General features: G+C 37.5%; 2 protein-coding genes across 3 annotated transcripts in view; one reads left to right on the forward strand and one right to left on the reverse strand.

Annotated features, from left to right (window-relative positions):
• Positions 1 to 6,168, reverse strand: part of LOC129271437 (uncharacterized) — an 11,856-nt gene extending 5,688 nt beyond the window's left edge. The window contains exons 1-4 of one of the 2 annotated variants that reach the window (XM_064106535.1): positions 6,096 to 6,168; positions 5,533 to 5,873; positions 2,487 to 2,594; positions 176 to 313 (exon numbers count right to left, since the gene is read on the reverse strand). In XM_064106535.1, the coding sequence (XP_063962605.1) occupies positions 176 to 313; positions 2,487 to 2,594; positions 5,533 to 5,836 (550 nt within the window). In that variant the 5' untranslated portion in view covers positions 5,837 to 5,873; positions 6,096 to 6,168. Of the gene's footprint in view, positions 1 to 175; positions 314 to 2,486; positions 2,595 to 5,532; positions 5,899 to 6,095 lie in introns of those variants that run through there. The other variant, XM_064106536.1, reaches the window with a different exon arrangement.
• Positions 6,169 to 7,973: 1,805 nt separating this feature from the next.
• On the forward strand, positions 7,974 to 19,302 carry LOC129271434 (uncharacterized). Its single transcript, XM_064106441.1, has 8 exons — positions 7,974 to 8,495; positions 9,455 to 9,568; positions 10,534 to 10,662; positions 12,354 to 12,563; positions 13,932 to 14,005; positions 14,219 to 14,271; positions 15,549 to 15,710; positions 18,179 to 19,302. The coding sequence occupies exons 1-8, from the start codon at positions 8,156 to 8,158 to the stop codon at positions 18,426 to 18,428; spliced, it is 1,332 nt and encodes a 443-aa protein (XP_063962511.1). The 5' UTR covers positions 7,974 to 8,155; the 3' UTR covers positions 18,429 to 19,302.
• Positions 19,303 to 21,297: the final 1,995 nt, after the last annotated feature.

Genomic DNA, 21,297 nt, shown 5'->3' on the forward strand with positions numbered 1-21,297 from the left:
GTCATGACCAGGTCCCTCGGAGAGGACCTTAAGCTGTCGGTCCCCTGGTTGCTTGCTCACAGGCATTCGTGCTTTCTTAGCAGTCAGGTAAAAAACCTCGATATAACATAACATATAACATAACATAACAGTGAAGTCACACTTCTGTACTCTATATCGATGCATGGTGGATTACCGACTGGTACGTAGGCCCGACATGTGAGGGCGTCCTTCAGTCCATCCTGATCCATGTCGACAAACACGACTCGGTGATAGAACCATCTTGATGTATCGAGGATGCGGGATGTGATGTCATAAGTTGTAGCTGGTCCTACTGGAAATGTAAAAAAAAATCAGAACGCAGTGAACATCCAGACGGTCACGTATTTTAATAGGCGCTGTTTTTCTTACTGGGTATTAAATTATACTTTAATATATTTGAATTCAAATTCAAATTCAAATTTATTTATTTCACTTCCATCAATTGTACATACATGAATTGTATACCATATATAAACATAAATATTTGTATACGTTGCAAAAAAAAAAATAATGATACATATGTTGTGAAGAAAAAAAAAACACTTAGACAATTTGGGCAACACATTGCAGGTTTTGAATAAGTATACTATTTTTCAATAGAAATTAAATTAAGATGGAAATGGAGGGACCCACTAAAAAGCAATGCTTGTACAATGTGGGCCCCTCAAAAAATAGATAACACAACAAATAACAAAATAGCAAAGTATAAATACAGATAATCAAATGAGAAAAAAATAAATAACTGAGAGGGAAATACTCACAAAATAAATACAAAGTTATCAAAAATATACAGTTAGATAAAGGACAAAACAACCCGTCCTAAAAATATCCACCCTTCCCCACCCAACCCCCCCCCCCCCCAGAAAAAAAAAAAAAAAAAAAAAAGGGGAGAATGCCCTGAAAAGATGGATGGGTGTTGCTGTATGTAGATAGAACACATGCCGTCGTGGACTCAAGCAAACTGGATTCAATGATGTGTGTAAAAGGAGAAAAAGTATATAAAGTAACCTGGAAAGAATATAATGCACGAAAAATGTGATTGATGCCGTAAACAAATAACCGGTAGGAAGGCGGATAAGCGGACAGGAGAGGAGAAAATAGAGGAGAGGATAGACACAATAATGTATGAGGTTCAATAATGAGCACATCGGAGAAGGACTTGTGTCAGATTTTTTTTTTTAATAAAAAAGGATAATAATTATTTTATGTTTTAATTGTAGTCTTTAAGTAATAATGATGACTTGACAGAGATGATGAATTAAACTCAATTTGGGAGTATATTATAAGGTTTTAATAGAGATAATTTGAATTTAGTCTTAAAAGAGTTCAAAGATGTTGCATTTGTTATATCATTATGAAGTGAGTTCCATAACTTCGGTCCATCATATATAAATGTGTTCTGAGCCCGCAAAGTTCTTAAAAGTGGTAAATGAAATTTACCCAATCGCCTTGTTGGATAGTTGTGAATGGATTGATTTTTTGGAAACATTGAATTAAATACATTTGGGAGGTTGTTGTTGTTATAGTTATACATAAACTGACCGAGATTAAACAAATATAAGTCTTTAATTTTTAATATTTTATTTTAAAAAAATAATGGGTCAGTATGAGACAAATATGCCGTGTGACATATAATACGTAGAGATTTATTTTGTAATAGGAGTAATTTGTCTAAGAGTGTTTGTTGTGTATTACCCCACGCTAAAATTCCATAATTTAAATAAGGCATTATAAGGGATGAATATAATGTCAGCAGAGATGATAATGGTAAACAAAATTTAAGCTTGTTAATTATACCAATGTTGCGTGAAATAGTTTTACATATGTTATCTATGTGAAATTTCCATGAGAGCTTATTATCGACTATTATTCCAAGAAACTTAATATGGGATACATTACTAAAATAATGTTTTAGATAATAGTCATCATGCGGCCAAATCTTTCAGTTTTATATAAATTTAACATTGGAGTAGATATCAAAAGGTCACTCAGGTCCTTGGGACTCGAATCTTAACCTACAAGCATTCTTACAGTTAAATAGTTATCTAAATCATTTATTCTCATTGTCGGCGTTTTTTTCATCATGCTTAGAAATACAATACAAAGGTGAATGCCCCGTTCCCCGCCTCCCAAGAAAGGATCTGGGAAAGATATGTTAACAATGGCAATGACGATTAGCAAGATATTACCTCACTATGATAGTAATCACAATATGAATAAAATTAATAATTATATAGCCCTTTGATAATGCTGATGACGACATGCCACAGAAGAGAATTTAAGAGACAATAGCAAAATCATCAGTTATCCGCATAAGTCATCCGAGGTTAGGATTATCATTGCTTTGATTACTGAAACCGATAATAATCATAATTCTGAGACTATGATAACGATAAAGAGGTTAGGAAAATGGCAAGACGGTGCGAAGAACGTATACCATTTTTAATGAAGAAAATGAAACTTACATGAAGTGTCGTTGCCTGCCTCGATGATCTCGATATTTCCGTCAGTTTTGGTCGGAACTAAGAAGCCATTGGCTACCCACCATAAACCATGTCGACCAAATACATCATCTGCAAAACAAAAACCCAAGAAATTATACAATCTGTTATTTTTGTTCGACTATTTTCATATTTCTTTTGACAAAGGCATTTTTATTATATGACAGATTTGAAATCCCCCTCCCCTCATGATTACAATAAGGTGATTAATTTGTTACATAAGTGTAAGAAGTAACATTGAAAAATCTATCTGATATTTCATTTTTTTATCCGAAGGTAAACCTCATACTAATTTATTTTGGATGCACTTATGTTAATACCAACTGAGCATGGCCAAGATGGAACACGCTATTAAGATTCGGAAAATGTAATGGTAAAGGTTACCTAGCTTACGCAGGGATTTATCTGGTGGTTACTCTTATCTATTTACCGCCTAATATATTTACCTCAGCTGCATCAATTGCGAGGCTATACCATTCTTATTGATAACTAGCTGTCACCATGTGTATGCATTCTCATAGCTATACTGGTAATCAATTTCACGGATGAGTGTAATTGTAGAATGAGCCATGCTTTTCTCTGTTATAGAATCCAAGAATATGAATTTAAAGTAAAACACTGTTGGTAAACAAATGAATATCCACCTTAGGGGGTTAATTCAAGTATTTCAGAGGGAACACACACCTAACTATAAGAGGGTAGCACTGGCGTACAGATATGGGGGGGGGGGCTTTGGGGCCATGGACCAAAAGAAGTCCTGGGCAACATACTGTCCACACAACTATCGGTTAAAATCTGTCCAAACTGGGTAATAAAACTAATAATTGGGTAATAAATTTGCTCAATTGGATAATAATTGCCCAGAATATATATATATTTTACCAACGTACATTACCGAACACAGTGGACAGTATGTTGCCCAACACGTTAAGTGTGTACAGTTTACTCCTAGTCTAAGTCTGCTGTGCAAACCCTTCACTCAAGTTAAGGGTCTGAATTGCAGCCTACTCATTCATTGTGTACTGAAGGCCCTCTCGCTCAGAAACAGCAAGTCTGGTATGTGCTAGTCTTTGCGTGGAGACACACTTGTTGATCAAAGTTTCAATCAGGGTCTGGGCCTGCAGACTAGTTCACTCCAAAAGGGTTGGTCCCTAGTATTACTCCAAGAGGAGTGTGTTTAGGGACTACATGTAGATTAGCTCTTTTGCATTTAGAGAGTAGATCGGTGAACCACTGAACCCCTATACCCCCCCTTTTTTTTTGGTTTTTCAAATTTTCCATGGACGGAATGACCTCCGATTTTATGTGGGTGAAAACCTTTTTTTTTTTTCTTGTCAAATTTTCATCGAAAAAATGTGCCCCCCTCCCCCATTTTTTTGAAAATCCTGGATCCGCCCCTGATTCAAGGGACAACATTCTCTGGTCAATACATTATTGGTAGTACCATTTCATATATTTTCAAATGAAAATTGAAATAATGTGATATTTTTCGGTGATTATTAGGCAATTGCAGGCATCGAATTCCACTTGCAGCACAGTTATAACCTACTGTAACGAAGTTTAAGAAATTATGAGATATATCTTTAATCAGTATTTATTTTATCATTTTAAATCATAGCATACATGAATATTGTTGGACTTGGGTTCAAGGAAGGAACAAAATGGAAATATCATTTTGAATTATTCCTCTTTTTTTTATCTAAACAAATTTTGTGGGAAAGACATCTACAGGCAGAAGAATAATGCTAACTTGAATACTTAATAATAATTTTGCCTTTTCAGCTATCGCTTGGAGATAAAAGAAAATAAAACTTAATCAACCCAATCCGTTTCTATCTGGTATTTCAATTCGTGCACCTCATTGGCCATAAGGCCACTCGCCAACGCCTTATACCCAAAGCTCAAAGTTTCCTCAACCTCATTCGGCCATAACATCATACTGACCAAGTCCTCATACTCAAAGCTCACCAAAACCTCGTTCCTCCCTGGTATTTCATACACCGAAGTCGACTATCATCAGACTCACTAAGACGGTAAGACCTCGTTCCAAAGCTAAACTCAATGTAATTCCTACCTCGGACCTCCTTCCTTAACCTCATTTGGCAATAATATGTTACAACCCACTCGCCAAGACCTCATTCTCCATGATCAACTCAACCTCGTTCCTACCTGGTAATTCCTCAACCTCATATGGTCATAACAACCCACTCGCCATTGCAAGACCTCAATCTTAAGACTCAACTCGATCTCGTTTCTACCTGGTATTTCCTCAACCTCATTCTGCCATAACACCCCATTCGCCAAAGCCTCATTCACAATGCTCAACTCAACCTCGTTCCTACCTGGTATTTCCTCAATCTCATTTGGCCATAACATCTCACTCGCCGAAACCTCTTTTCAGAGTTCAAGTCAGCCGCGCTCCTACCTGGTATTTCCTCAACCTCATTCGGCCATAACACCCTATTCGCCAAAGCCTCATTCACAAAGCTCAACTCAACCTCGTTCCTACTTCCTCAATCTCAATTGGCCATAACATCTCACTCACCAAAACCTCGTTCTTAGAGTTCAAGTCAGCCACGCTCCTACCTGGTATTTCCTCAACCTCATTCGGCCATAACATCCCATTCGCCAAAGCCTCATTCACAAAGCTCAACTCATCCTCGTTCCTACCTAGTATTTCCTCAATCTCATTTGGCCATAACACCCCATACGCCAAAGCCGCATTCACAAAGCTCAACTCAACCTCGTTCCTACCAAGTATTTCCTCAATCTCATTTGGCCATAACATCTCACTCACCAAAACCTCGTTCTTAGAGTTCAAGTCAGCCACGCTCCTACCTGGTATTTCCTCAACCTCATTCGGCCATAACATCCCATTCGCCAAAGCCTCATTCACAAAGCTCAACTCATAATCTTTCTTTCTTACCTAGTATTTCCTCAATCTCATTTGGCCATAACATCCTATTCGCCAAATCCTCATTCACAAATCTCAACTCAACCTCGTTCCTACCTGGTATTTCCTCAACCTCATTCGGCCATAACATCCCACCCGCCAAGACCTCCGTCTCCAAGGCATCTGCTCCTCTGAATGCGAGCTGAGCTCTGACGTCACGTATGATGAAGATGTCATCGGTCGTTTTGGGAATAGGGTTGAAGGTGCTGATCGTCACCGTTTTCACCCCGGTGTTCGGATCTGGGATGACGGAGGTGAAGGCTGCGAAAGGGATGTCGATGTGACCAAGTTCCTTTACAGTCCATCCCAAGGCGGAGGTCGACAAGATGGTAACCGAAAGAAGAGTGGCGACCAAATGCATTTTCCAAGAATAATGTTGCTCTTTTTATATTCCAGAACTACAAAGATAAACATAAACAGATACGATTGGTGTAGTTCGAAAAATTTACTGAAATTTTCTTCGAGGCAAGCTATTTTAATATTTAGTTTAAAGAATGGTTATTTCTTTTATTATCGGATTATTTTTTATCAATTAGCAGTATGATAATTTAGTTATTCATTTGGCGTGAGCAGTAAGATCGATGAAGTCGAAACGAAATCATGAACGTCCTCGAGCTTACCCTAATCGTTTTGAGAGAATCAGAAAGAACTAACAAGAATGTATCTCTCTTTTATACAAAAGGAGACAATACACACGTGAATATAGACGGTTAATAATATACTGATAAAATAATTTGGTTAATCCGATTTTCTTGACATTACGTCATCCCTATTTCTCAAAACTGTTAATGTTATACAAGTAATGGTTTAAGGGCAACAAAGGGGATTGTGTGGAAGGAAATATAGGCCTATGTGAATAGTTCGCTATTTGCAATGTTTTCTCCTTAAAAAACATTTACTTATTCCAATTATAATTATAACTAGTCATATTCATCTTCAATTTTTATCAATTATTTCTAAAGATCTATTTAAATGGGGCACCTAGTGCCATATACTAGAAGTGGGTGTCCAGCCTATTGTTTTTTCCAAGTAGTAAAAATGAAGAGAAAAAAGAGTAGCAAACGAAAGAGAGAATGAAGAAAATCATTTTAAGAAAAGTTATCGACTAACCGTTTTATTCCGAATATGAAATTGTCGCCTAACCCCTATTATCCTATTGAGAACAATAATAATGATAATAATAATAATAATAAACAGTTCTTGTATAGCGCATATCACAATTATGAATAATGTCTCTATGCGCTTCCAAAGGACTCGGATATTATTACCCCAGCTGTAGCTTGGCAGCCGTAATTACTAAGATTACAGCGCACACGCATTTCAAGGAATAAATTCCTGCCAGGTACCCATTCACCTCACCTGGGTTGAGTGCAGCACAATGTGGATGAATTTCTTGCTGAAGGAAATTACGCCATGGCTGGGATTCGAACCCACGACCCTCTGTTTCAAAGTCCGGAGACTTATCCACTGGGCCACAACGCTCCAACAAAATGGGTCTTCAACCACCCCCCCCCCCCCCCACCACCAACTTACCCTTGCGCTGTCCCTGATATCATACGTCAGCAAACGCCCCTTCGATAGTTTCATCTTACTTGTGGGGATCACGCGCGTTAAACATTTCCCAAAGACTCGTGTGTAAAAATGGCACGATTTAAAAAAATCATCAAAATCAGTTTAAATTAGAGGGTCAAATGCTTACTACCAGTGGATAGGATATATATCAGACATTCCATATCTGACCAGAAAAGGGTACCTTGACCAGCTCATTTTGAAAATAAATCGTCATTTACAAAGACATCTCCTGACGGGATCAAATTAATCACCTGAAACAGTAAAGTAGCCCTTATTCTTCCGCCAGCCAAAAATAGTTCCAAATTCATCCATATTTCTTCCCAAATTGGGCAAAGGAGTTTCAGCGGTTGCCCTCCCTCTAATTAGCCTCGTGGTACCTGTGTATAGAGATGAAGTAATTTGTGATAAATGTTTATCTGTTGGCAAATCATATATCATGTACGTTGCCAAAATATTTTACATAAAATTCTCCAAACTATACTTTATGCAACGAATATTAGATAAGACCGAAAACATGAAAGTGCAAGGTTAAGATGAGGGAAGTTCACAATTCACGCCAATTCGAAAGTAAATTGGGGGTATCGTTAATATCTCTTTTCGGACTTAAGATTTATTATTTCTAACTTGTAAACGCCATATGTGTTTGGGAAATAGCAAGCCATTTTGGGATACTTTTTAAAAGTGGTTATACTTGAAAATTTGCATGTATTGGCTATGTACGTTTAGGACAGTGTAACACGTTTAGGCTTCAAAACACCTTTTTCCATGTCTAACGGATTAAAGTTCTTTCATTTTGATGATTTCATTTAACTTTTAATTATTAAATTTTGATTCATTTTTAGAATATGAATAATGATAAACAATTTATTTTTCGAAATGAAAACAGTTTTCATATAAACTAGGCAAGTCAAAGTTATCAATTTCTTATGTTTGGAAAGGTTTTACTGCTACATGTATATCAAGTCGTCGGTTTCGCTATCTACTTAAGAGGTGAAAGGTCTGTTGGTGTATTGATTCTTTATGATAATGCTACGTGTAATATTCGTTAATATAATAAAGATGATAAGATAAACGAGCTCATTTCTGATACCCGAGGGCTTCTTTCTGGATGAGTTTTAACAACAACCAGATGTACAGCATGCTTCTTAACTTCATCGGGACTCTCCTGGTCTTGATGCCCGCAGCTCAGGCATGGAATTACAAACATGTCGGTAGCGTTCCCGTGGAAAAGGCCGCTTTCTCCTCACTTCATAGAGTGGGTAGCACTGAGAAGTTCGATCTCTCTGTTAGTACGTTCAAGTCATCTGTAAAATATGATGTCGTGTACGTTTTCAGAGACGTCGGTGGTCAGCTCTTGAATGGAGGGTCGTGGAATCCAGGGAATAATCTTCAAAAAGAAGTTCTTGTTGACGGTTTACTTTGGCCAAATGAAGTTGAGCCCGTCCCAGGTAAAGTTGAAATACTTCATGAATATTCCACTTAACCATCTTAAGGACTAAGATTAATAAGTAGATGAATCCTTTGGGATTTACAAATCAATCCCTATGACCAACTTTTGAATTTATTATTATGAGTTAATCCTTACGGGGGGAAAAATCAAACGTTCGACGGGTGGGTCCTTTTAACTGCCGATCTGAATTCATCTCAAATCCTTGAAATTGAGAGTGCCCGTATCACTCCGGATGAGCCCCCGCCAAACAATCACAAGCTTGTAGCACCTGTAATGATTTTCAACGATAAGAAAAACATTTCGGAAAAGAAAATTCAAAGTTTTTCTTCATTTATTCACGGATATATTATTTCAGCTTCTCCCTTTCTGGCTCAATTATTTTCATCTAATTTTCGCTCGTCCTATAGTTTCATATGACTATCTTAAACATTAATTGATTCATTGTTTGTAATTGTGTTATAATTTCACAGTATCAGGTGTGGGAGGGAAGGTCTGTGGACTATGGTCATTAAGTTGGCCTATTCCCTTCCCAGGCTACCGGGTTGGGCGCGCAAGGGTCTAATTCATATTTTTAAAATATGTATTGTATCATGTATGCTTGCATTGCAGATAATGTCTTCTTAGTATATTTCCCTAAAGTGCTGTATGAAATAATAATGACATTCGTATTATTGCACACGCACTTCAAATACAAATAAATAGCCAATTCCAGTCGTTTTCTACTCAGTTTACCTCTTAAGTCTAATTTTGAAATAGGCGGATATTTAATTTCATACTTCAATTACGGAAACAGAATATATTCCAAGCTGATAAAATGTCATCTTAAGTGTAACAAGATTTTCCATTACATGTCAACCTTAGAGTCGGCCAGGCTACACTGTAGAAAAACAAGGTTTTTGGAAGTATTTAATCATAACTTTGTTGTTGTTTATCTTTCTCTTTTCCTTTAATCTTCAGTAAATGCGTTTGAAGGGGATGAGAAGGATTATTGGTGGGTAGCCAACGGATTCCTCGTCCCTGGTAAAGAACAGGGGAGCATAGGACTCATTGAAGCATACGAAGCTGGCCAAGGTATTGATCGAAAATTATTGAAAAGTTAAAGCCATGGTCACTCCGCCCGAACTTTGTTGGAGCGTTCCTTGAATGGTAGGGGGTGGGTGTCGAATTTCTATAACGCTCATCACCTCGCACAAAATAGGGGAAATCGAAAACACGGGCGTTGCCTTAGCAGTGCACCGCTAAAGCCGACGTTTCTTTGGCGTTGGTTAACGGTAGCGAGCGTTGGTTTAGCGGTTACACCTCCATGCCAACGCCAAACCAAAGTTCATGGATCGCTGCTTCAACGCCCGATCCCCTTTCAGCATTCCTGTGTCCGCCCGTAAAACGTTTACAACCGCTCCACCAAAGTTTGTGCAACGTTTCATTACCGCAGTGGTGGTCCAGCGTTCAAGATTTTTGCGTTAGCCTAGCTGACCCAAGCGTCCACGAACTTGCGTCTAGCGGTGCCAAACTTTGACTGGGCGTTGTTGGAGCGGTGGTGAACTTTGCCGGATCGGAAAATTTCCCGCTCCTCACCGCTCGCAATATTTTGTGCTGCTCAGAACTTTCGGAGCGTTAGGAGGGACCACCAGCGGTGGCCGAGCGTATACGGCGTTGCCTTAACGGTGGCCAATATCTGTTAAACGGTGGTGACCGGTAACGAGCGGTGGTGAATTTTTGTCACCGCTCCAGGACTGCTCCAGCAAAGTGTAGTGAGGTGACGTGGTCGAGTATTGAAAGTACCATGCAAGTCCAGGGTTCGAAACCCGGCCCGGCCCTTCACCAAGACCTCCTTATCTACATGTTTCTTACATTTTAAAAATGGAAAATGTTTCATGCATTATTGATACCAAAGTGTGCATGTGTTTAAAAAAATGTGTGTCCGTGAGCGTTTGTAAACGAGTTTATGTGTGCGGGTGTGGGTGTGTGTGTTTGTACGCTCTGGCTTTCTTTCGGTCCATTGATAATTGTCAAAATCATTATTGCCACGTTTACAGATGGACGTTGTCCGTACCACAACTTGACCGACAACGGGCAGGGTGAGAAATGGTGGTATCACCGCGTTTACTTCGTGGACGCTGATGGTGATAACAAGCTGGATATGCTGACAGCTCGAGCCGACACGTGTAAGTCATTCGCCCGTATGCGGCCTGAATTATGAAGTTGAACTTATGAACTTAAACAACTTAGAGGGCAGAGGCGGATCCAAGACGTGGCACATCCGGCCAGCGCCCCCCCCCCCCTAGAGAGGCACATAAAATATTGTTTAGAAGAATATATCATGCATACACAAGTGGGGATTTTTTTTTTTTTTTTTTTTTTGCTTGTCAAGTTTTCGTGGAACAAAATGGCCTCGATTTGGTGGTCAGATTATTTCTGGAACAAAATTCCCTCGATTTGGTAATAAATACCTTGGGGGGGGGGCTTGTCAATTTTTTTCCTGTACAAAGTTGCCCCCCCCCCCCTTTATAAAATCATGGTTCCGCCATGCACTGCAGAAACTCCGGTGTTGATTTAACACCAGCCCGGAATCTTTATATGTCCACACCAGAACCGTATTGAAACAACACCAGTTTGGAATCAAACCGATGCTGTTTTAATACCAATTGGTGTTGTATAAACACCTATCTGGTGTTAGACAAAAGGAAACTGGTGTTGTTTAACACTTCTCTGGTGTGGACATACACACATTCTGGGCTGGTGTTAAATCAATACCAGAGTTTTTACAGTGTATTAGGAGGTGTTGCAAGAAACTATTGTGAAATCAGTTGCAAATTTCAGTTACAAATTCACTGGTGATAGGTGAATTTTAACCAAAATAAATCAATTTATATATGTTTGTGAAAGAAAAAAGCCAGCAATCAATTGGAACTTTGATAACAATTCAGAGACTTACGATTAATTATAGGACCTGACATTGACTCGCAATCAATTGTAAGTTTCTTGCAATGCCCCATAATTCTGTGATTAAACTATGGGTAACCAAAATAAATGTACAACATACGCGATATTGTTTAATATTTTCGGCTTCACATGATTTTAGCACAGATTTAGTCGGACCGTGGCCTAAGTTCATGGGTTCATTTCGTAGTAAGCATACATGAGTAATATTATTTCAAACGAAATACAATATAGTCATATCATCATCTCTTGAAATAAATAATTGAACAATTTAAAGTATGAATAATTGAGTGCATGCAAAAAGAGGAAGATAAATGGAAAAAGAGAATAGTTACCCAGGCTTGTTTTAACGCTAATCTCTCGAACACATACGCCTATACATTTATTCGTTGAATGAGTCCATGGCGGAACCCTACAATTATCAACTATCATGGTATGGTCTGTAATTAAAAAAAAATCTTCCAGTATAGCGTGTGAACCTCAACCTCGATAAGTTCAAAATTGACTTTTAGTTTTTGGAAATTCATTAGGCATTGGCCTAATGTCCATTTCATAGTTCGTTGTTGAGTTTTTCTACTTCTACCTCTATTGTTAAACCCAATCTGCTATCGTACTATCGTAAAACTTTTTATTATACTATCTTAAACCTTTTACCTTTTTTTCACGCGGCCAGTTGCCGTGGTCGAGTGGTCTAAGGCGCCCGACTACACCATTGAAGTCCGGGGTTCGATTCTCTGCACGGCCCTTGACCAAGTCATTTTTACATATTTACATTGCTCTTTTATCTTTCATCAAAGAAATGAAAATGCTTCAGGCATTATTCTTCCAACGTGTGCCCGTGCTTTTTTTGTTAATTGTTTTCATAATAAAAAAAATCCACCATTTCATTTCTACATTTTGCTCATGGTTGTTAAAGCCGGACGTGGCGTACTTGCGGAGATGGTCTATTTTAAGCAACCAAGTTCCAAGCCAATCACCAGCACACCTTGGGATGTGACTGTCCTCTTCGACGGGCCCGATGCTCTCTTCCGCTATGAAAAGATGTCCGTCAACTCGGCCACACGACATGCCATCTTCAGCTGCCAATACTTCGCTGAGAAGCTGGTCGTATCCTGGTCTGATTCCAGTAAGTAAAGGAATCTGGAAGTCATGTGAAAACAAATTATGATTACCATGGCCCTGGGAAGCGGGGGTGCTCAAGCACCCGCAAAATTTTCCTTGGGGTGCTGCGTGTATGATTATTCTCTATAGGCAGCACCCCCAGGTATCTGGAAGGTTATGGAAAAATGTAACCAAAATGACTTTATTTTTTTATGGAAAACCTTTTTTTTTTTGGCTTTTTAAATTTCTCAGGAACAATATGATCTCCATTGTGCGATGAAAACCTTTTTTTCCTTTTCAAATTGACATTGGCACCCCCAGTTGAAAAATCGTTCCCAGTGCCCTGATGATTACTATTATCTATAGTAACCATGATGATATTGAAACTATCCTAAATGCAATTACTGATATAAATGGGTTTTTTTTTTTTTAATGATAAAATGCTTAACCATTGGTGATTAACCTGTACGAGAAGAAGAATGCCGTTTGATTGGGTCCTGGTAGTGAGGAGGGGCGGTCTCCGCAGAGCCGTCATACAGTTTCTGATTGGTTGTCTGAAGACACGTTAGGGAGGCTTCGTGCCACCCCGCACGACGGATTCAAGAACATAGAAAATGTTTTGTCAAATGCCCTTCATGACAATGACCAACCAAGAAGCCTTTGTCGAAAATTTGTGAATCGAAACAGCAGTTCCATCCTGTGCCCCGTTGCATAAAAGTTACTATTATGGTAACTTTGGCATCCAAAGGTAGCTACCATGGTAACATGACCCAACAGCCAATCAGAATCAAGGATTTCTTGAAAGATACCATTGAATGGCAAGGTTACCATGATAGTTACGTTTATGCAACGGGAGCGTGGACTCTGGATAAAAACGACACATTTGCAATTTTCCGTCAGCTACGAAACTTAGGACGAAACCATGTTTTATGTCATTTGCTGTATAATAGTCTTAACGCCCCGTGTTTTCACAAAATAATGTTATGGCCCGGTTTCCTAAAACTCAGGAAGTAAGGTCAATGCATTTAGTCTTGTAGAGTGTAAGATGTTATTATATTAGTACATGTGTAAAAAATTATATAATGCTTCTCTAACTATAATGGAGATTTGAATAGATGGATCGTATCTGTATTGTTTAATTGTTCGTCATAAAGGCCCATGCAGAGCTCACTACTGAATGAAATTATTCATGTTTTACATTTATAATAATAATAATAATAATAGGCATTTATATAGCGCCATGATATGATGGTCGTTACATCGGCCTTGAATTTACAATATGGCTTGCTTCTGGATTATCTTTTAATATTATACTATGATACATCGCATATAACTTTGTTGTTTGTTTGTCGACAGTAAACGATGTTTTTCTTTCTTTTTTATAAATTTTCAGACCCTCCTGACTTCAAGAACATGAACCATCGTGTTATCGAAGATATAGTAGATAATCGATATTTCGATGCAGAGGTAAATGAAAGAATTATTAATGTTATCGTTGTTATCAATCTTAATGATATGATTATGATAAATGTTATCATTATCATTGCTAGCATTATTATCATCATCATTACTACTGTCATTTTCCGTATGAGTATTGGGTTATTATCATTTTTATTATTGTCCTTTTCATTAGTATAATTTTATTATTATCACTATTAATCTCCCTCTCTTCTTCTTCAGATTGTTGATCTCAATGGAGATGGTAAAGAGGACCTCCTTGTATCGATTAATAGGTGAGTGGTAGTGCCATCCGTATTTTGATCTATTAGTTACACCTCAGTCACATTTCCCCTACGACCGCCGTACGGCGAGTAAAAAACAGCCGTTTTAACATTTTTGTACCAGCTACATAGTGGTTGGTTTGAATAAAATTAGATAAAACGGTTGTTTTCGACTCGCCGGATGGCGACCGTAAAGGAAATATGACCGAGGTATTTTACTCCAAGGTTTCAATAAAAACCAATCAAACTTTAGACTCGTATTTAAAACTAGTCGCTAAATGAGTACGAGTATTTAAACAAAATAATATATGGGATTTGAATACCGTAAATTTAAAAACAATGAATTGTATAAGATCTTTAAGAAATGTAAATTTTAATACGAATCTTAGATCTACAAATGAATATGTCAATCTTAATTGAGCCTTCAAAATGTTACTTTTTATAACCGGTTGATTTTAAAATCCCATTATTTTAGAGTGTAGAGTTGAAATCGTCATAATTTTTCACATTAGCGGGGGCTGTTTCATATGTTTTTCACAAACAACTGGAGTATGGCATGCCAAATGACTGTCGCTAAAACTCTAATTGAAATAAACGTATGGAAATAAAAATTTTAACTCTAACATAATCACATATTGATTGCAGTTTTTTCTTTACGGGTTATATATATTATCAATGATTTAAAACATACTAGTACTATAATCCTGCTGCTACTACTACTACTACTACTACTCACTAGCGTACCTACGGGGGGGCAGAGGGGGCAGTCTGCCCCCCCTGACGAGCCACAACCCATGCAAAGGACGTATCCCTGCCCCCCCCCCCCCCCCCCCTGACGAGCTTGAAGACCCTTTTTTTTTTTTTTTTTTTTTTTTTTTTTGCTTGTCAAATTTTTTTTCTGGTACGAAATCATTCATTTGTGTATGAAGACCTTTCTTTTTTTTTTTTTTTTTTTTTTTTGCTTGTCAAATTTTTTGGCGGACGGTTTTGCCCCCTGTGAAAAATCCCAGGTACGCCACTGCTACTACTACTATTACTACTACTACTTCTACTATACCACAATAACTACAACTACAACAACAACTACAACAACAACAACTACTACTACTACAACTACAACTACAACTACAACTACTACTACTACTACAACTACAACTACTACTACTACCACTACTACCACTACTACTACTACTACAATCTTTACTGTTGCTGCTGCTACTAACAATACGACTTCTAATACTACTCCCATCATTATCGATGCTTCTGTTATTGCTTCTATTATTTCAAAGCATGTCGAACGGTCAGTTGGTTGCCTTCGAGATGCCCGATAATTGGGCTACAGGTACATGGAAAAGACATCTGATCGCCGAAGGGTTCAAGCCTCATGGTCCCATTGTGACTGAGGGCATGGGCTCTCCTGGTACAACATTCACCTTTAAACCGGATGCCTCGTAAGTTATTTCATTCTGTTCTCTATAATGGGGAGGGGCGGTGTACTAATCACAATTAATATCATATATTTAGCATTATTTATTTTTATTTCAAAAGTTCTTAATCCGTTGTTCACCTTAATTTTGCTCTCATTTTTTTTCCTGACCTAATGTCCGTGAAACCCCAAAGGGAATTTTAGTTCATGTTTAATTCCGCTGTTGTTTTTGTTGTTGCTGCAGTTATTCAAATTCTGAGAAGCAAATCATTGCATACCTTTTATATGATTTTGATTCCTATTTATTTTAATTTCTTTCATTTCCACGTAATGATGATAATAATAATAATTACGATGATAATAAAGAAATAATAGATATCAAGAATAATAATAAAAAGAATGATGATAATAATAGTAGCAGTGATGAAAATATATAATAACAATAATAATGGTAATGATTATAATAATCAAGAGCGTAGGCTGGTTTGAGCATGGGGGTGCACATCCTGGGGAGTTGGAGCTAAAGTGGTATGGGCAGTGGCGTACCGTGGGTCACGGCATTGGGGGGGCACCAGCAAAAATTTCGAGTCACTTAGAGAACGCGCGAAGCGCGCTCAGTGGCCAGGTATACTGACATAATAGAGACATTTGAAGGACAGTGCCATTAAACAAATATGTATCTCACTCATCACATAATGCGAGCGCGAAGCGCGAGCTTAAATTTTTTGAAATTCAGGCCTATAAAAGGACATTATAAGCAAATTTTTGTAATCATAATGCATACCTGTCTCGCTAAACAAACAATGCGAGCGCGAAGCGCGAGTTGAAATTTTTGTATATATTGACTCCAAACAGGGACATTTAAGGACTATATTTTAGGAATCCATTAAGAGTATACATATCTCACCATAGTCATCTAATGCGAGTGCCAAGCGCATGGTGATTTTGTTAGAATTACATCTTAACACATGAAGCACTTTTTTGTAGTCATTGTAATCATGATTAACATACGCATCTCACTCATCAAATATTGCGAGCGCGAAGCGCGAGCTGAATTTTTTTTATATATTGACCCCAAACGGTGATATCTTAAGGACTATGTTTTAAAGGAATTCATTAGGAGTACACATATCTCACCATAGTCATCTAATGCGAGTGCCAAGCGCATGCTGATTTTGTTAGAAATACATCTAAACACATGAAGCACTTTTTTTGTAGTCATTGTAATCATGATTATCATACGCATCTCACTAATCAAATATTGCGAGCGCGAAGCGCGAGCTGAAAATTTAGAAAATTCAGACTTAAAGAGGGGCATTCTAAGGCCTGCTTGTAGAAATTCACGAAGACCATGCGTATTTCACTAACCAAATGATGCGAGCGCGAAGAGCAAGCTGAAAATTTTTGATATTCAGATCAGAAAAAGGGACATTTTGAGGACTGATTTTAGGAATTCATGAAGAACAGACATATCTCATCAATCCACGAATGCTAACGTAAGCACGGACAGGAAATGGTTTATTTCAAGACCTTAAACTGGGGCAATCACTTTAAGTAGTCATGAAAAAGAAGCATACGTCACTACATAAAACAATAATAATTCGAAGTGCAATAAAATATATTTGGTGTATATTTACTTGAAAACGGGAGGTTTTAGTACAACAGGATTATATATCTTGTTAAACAGACAATGCGAGCACCAGGAACAATGAAGACATAGGCCCTGCGCAAATTATGTTTCATAAAGTTATGATATTTTAATGTAACATAACATAATTATCATATAATATAATATTATAATTAACAATAATGTCTTCTTTTCCCACTACGTTTCTCTCCCTTTCTCCCTCTTTTTCTCCTTTTCTCCGTTTTTTTTTTTTTTTTTTTTTTTGCCAGCCGATTGGGGGGGGGGGGGCACGTGCCCCCCCCCCCATGCCCCCCGTAGTTACGCCACTGGGTATGGGGGTGTACATCTTGGGGAGGTGGAACTAAACTTTGGAAAATCAGCTGTTGAAAGCAGAAGAAGGGGTACAAATTTCGTTTTGCTTGCCAGTGTCGGAACATGCACCCAGTGCACCCACAGCCTACGCCCTTGTGATAATGATGATTATGATGGTGATAATGATATTGATAATAGTAGTAATGATGATAATGAAAATTATTTCATTTATGATCATTTTAGCTGTCCTTATTAAGCTGTATTGATAACAATATCAATATATAATATTCCTAATCATAATGATCACGATAATATTGATAATGAGCTTAATTATGTTAATAACAACAGGAACAATGATTATAATTATGAATATTATGGCAGCAATAATCATAATTATAACGATAATGATACCTTATGATGATGATGATGATGATAATGATGATGATGATGATGATGAAGAAGAAGATACGGAGAACAACATTATAAATAATACTTCCTTGCAATTATTTTTTTTTTTAATAGCAAAAATGTTCATTTTACCCGCTCTCTCACAGCACTTTCACCAACAAACCTCAAATTATGCTGACAGGAGATGATGATAGCAACATCTACGTCTTCGAAAGCATGGATGACTCGGACCCAGCTAACTGGGAGTACTCCAAAACCGCCATTTTCACTACTGAAACCGGAAAGGGGACCGTGGGCGCCCCATCCGTCGGTGACGTCACCGGTGACGGGCTAGTTGAAGTCTTCGTTCCAGAATACAGCGGCGACCTTCTTCATGTGCTCAAGTACGAGCGTTAAAGGAGAAATAAATACTCAAAACCAGTCGAATTCTATATGATTATGGAAAATCTAAAAAACGGATCAAGGTTTGATAAATAATAAGAAAGTTAGAAGCATTTGAATACATAGATCACTAATGCTATGTAGATCCTCCCATTGGCAATGTGACCAGAATCTGTGAAGTCACACAATTAAAATCGAACAGTCATGACAATGGAATTTCATCAATCGATATAAAAGAATAACAGAATAACAGAACTAACTGGAAATAAATATTTAATTTACATTTTGACACTGGGCCTGTTAGTGCTGCCACAAGCCCATAACAAGTAATTCTTTACACTGTAAAAAATGAAGTGCTAATTTAGCACTTACAGTGCTTGTATAGTGACTGCACTACGAGTGCCGATTTTTTTTTAGTTCAAATTTAAACTAGAAAATCAGCACTCGTAGTGCAGTCACTATACAAGCACTGTAAGTGCTAAATTAGCACTTCATTTTTACAGTGTAGTAATGAAAATTCCCTGCAATATCTTTTAATTTATTAAGAATATTATTTCAAAAACTGAGTATGTACTTACATAAACATTGATTCAACAAACCTCCATTAATTTACATTAATTGAGAGAGTAGTTATATTTAATTTCATATCTCCCAAACTGCTATACATTATGTGAATGCTATGAATCATTGCAGTATTAACTGAAATTTATTCAATATGTACAGTACATGGGAAAATTTCGCCTTGTTACCAAATTGATTATGTGAAATCATTATCATTCTTTTCTGTAATGATGATTACACTCATGCAAATAAAAGAGGGATAGCTGTCAAGGGTGTTATTACTACTGAATGTAACGAATAAAATTATTTGCTTATGTGAGAGAATATAAAGCTAATGGGGCATTTTAGCAATCACTTAGCAGACGCTTTCTAGAACGAAGAAAATCTTTTGTCAAAAGCCCTTCATAACAAAGCAGTCTTTGTCGAAAATCGGTGAATCAAAACAGCAATGTCGTCCTGGACTCTGGACAAACGACATATTTGCCATTTTTTGTCCGGTCCGGATCTTAACACGTCGTGCTGTCCCGGTCCACCAACTGTCGACAATGACCTCTGATCTGTCCATTGTAATTTGATGGGCATTTTCAATAGATTCTGAACGTTGCAGAATGCGTCCTCGAAGGAGATACCAAAATACGCTATTCAAGAGAGCGAGAGAGAAAGAGTGGGGATGGAACAGAAAGATGGGATGAAAAAAGTGTAAGGTTTACATAATAGAATGCTTCTACAGACCAATTGTTGTTTTTTATGGTAAATTCGAACTGAGGGCTTCGACTAAGAGCTTGGACTGTGCCTAACAAAATTCATATACACTAACATAGCAACACCATTGGCTAATTGCATAACCCACTTAATCTGCTTATGCTCGTTTTGGAAGCCTGCCAGTCACTGGCGGAACCAGGGAGGGAAGCCGGCCCGTGCCCCCCCCCCCCCCCCCCTTGAAAGTGAAGACCTTTCTTTTTTTTTGCCTGTCAAATTTCCCCTCGGGAAAATGTGCCCTCCCCATTTTTGGAAAATCCGCCCCTGCTACCAGTTATGGCTGCCATAAGCTACAGCAGTCTGAAGTCGGATATCGGATACGTGTGATGCTTAAAGGTCAAGTCCATCTCAGAAAAATGTTGATGTGAATCAATAAAGAAAAATCAGACAAGCACAATGCTGAAAATTTCATCAAAATCGGATGTAAAATAAGAAAGTTATGACATTTCAAAGTTTCGCTTATTTTTAACAAAAAAGTTTATATGAACGAGCCAGTTACATCCAAATGTAAAATTTCCACTTTGTTATTAAAATATCAAATTTTGTGATAGATTTTGACATAATATTCAGAAAAAAAATCATATTTCACTTTCTATCTTTCCTTTTATTTTCTTTCCACTTTTTTTCTTGGTCATTATTTTTTTATGGGGGGAGGGCACCCCAGAGCACCCGCCCAAATGCATGCCACTATTCAAAGGCACCATAACCTTTGTAGCACACATTGAAAGTATTTGAGAAAAAAAAATACACGCTCTCCCATACTTCGGTTGAATTTTGTTGTTAATGAATTGGAAAGAAGGAATATTCAAAGCTAAAAGAGAACATATTAAAAATAAACAACAACAGAACAATTCAAGCAAATAAACAGATTTGAAAATTAACTTTTACCGCACAATTCGAAAATTATGGCAAAGATAATGAAAGGTTAAGAGGAAGTCTGCTGATTAGCAAGAAGTCCGATCATCATATTTATCATTATATGCCATTTTGGCGCAAGCCTCCTTTTTAACCCCAGACAAAAACATTCCGTGTTCGCTCAAGCATGAACGAAACTAATTTTTTATGGCATTTGAAAGATAAGACTTCAGAGCACCTATTAACACCAAAATACAGACATCTTAATTTGAAACAAAAATTTTATAGACTTCAAATATGTCCCGTTTTTTTATACGCACTGTATAGTATCTCTTTATTGAATCGTGAAGAAAATTACGTCACCTTTTATTCATGTCTTCCATTTAGTATTGGTTCGTGAAGACTAAACATAGCCTTTTTCTCTAAAAATAAATGCAGAGGTCAAAATCGTTTTACTATCTTTAGAGAAAATGACATTTTATGCAATTAATTATCACACGACGTATGTGTGGACTACTCGCATAGCACGTCAAGTCACATAATCAAAATTTCTAAATTATTTTAGTTCGTTTTCATCTACTTCTCTCCGTGTTGTAATCCCGACCCCTCTCGACTTCTCTTTCTTGTCTCGTTGTCTCTTTTGTCAAAACACACTTACAATAAATTTTAAACACTTTTCGTTGTCTTTAAAGTTTGAACCTATTGCTAT

The sequence above is a fragment of the Lytechinus pictus genome, chromosome 11, assembly GCF_037042905.1.
Source record: "Lytechinus pictus isolate F3 Inbred chromosome 11, Lp3.0, whole genome shotgun sequence".
In the NCBI taxonomy this organism is placed as follows: Eukaryota; Metazoa; Echinodermata; class Echinoidea; order Temnopleuroida; family Toxopneustidae; genus Lytechinus; species Lytechinus pictus.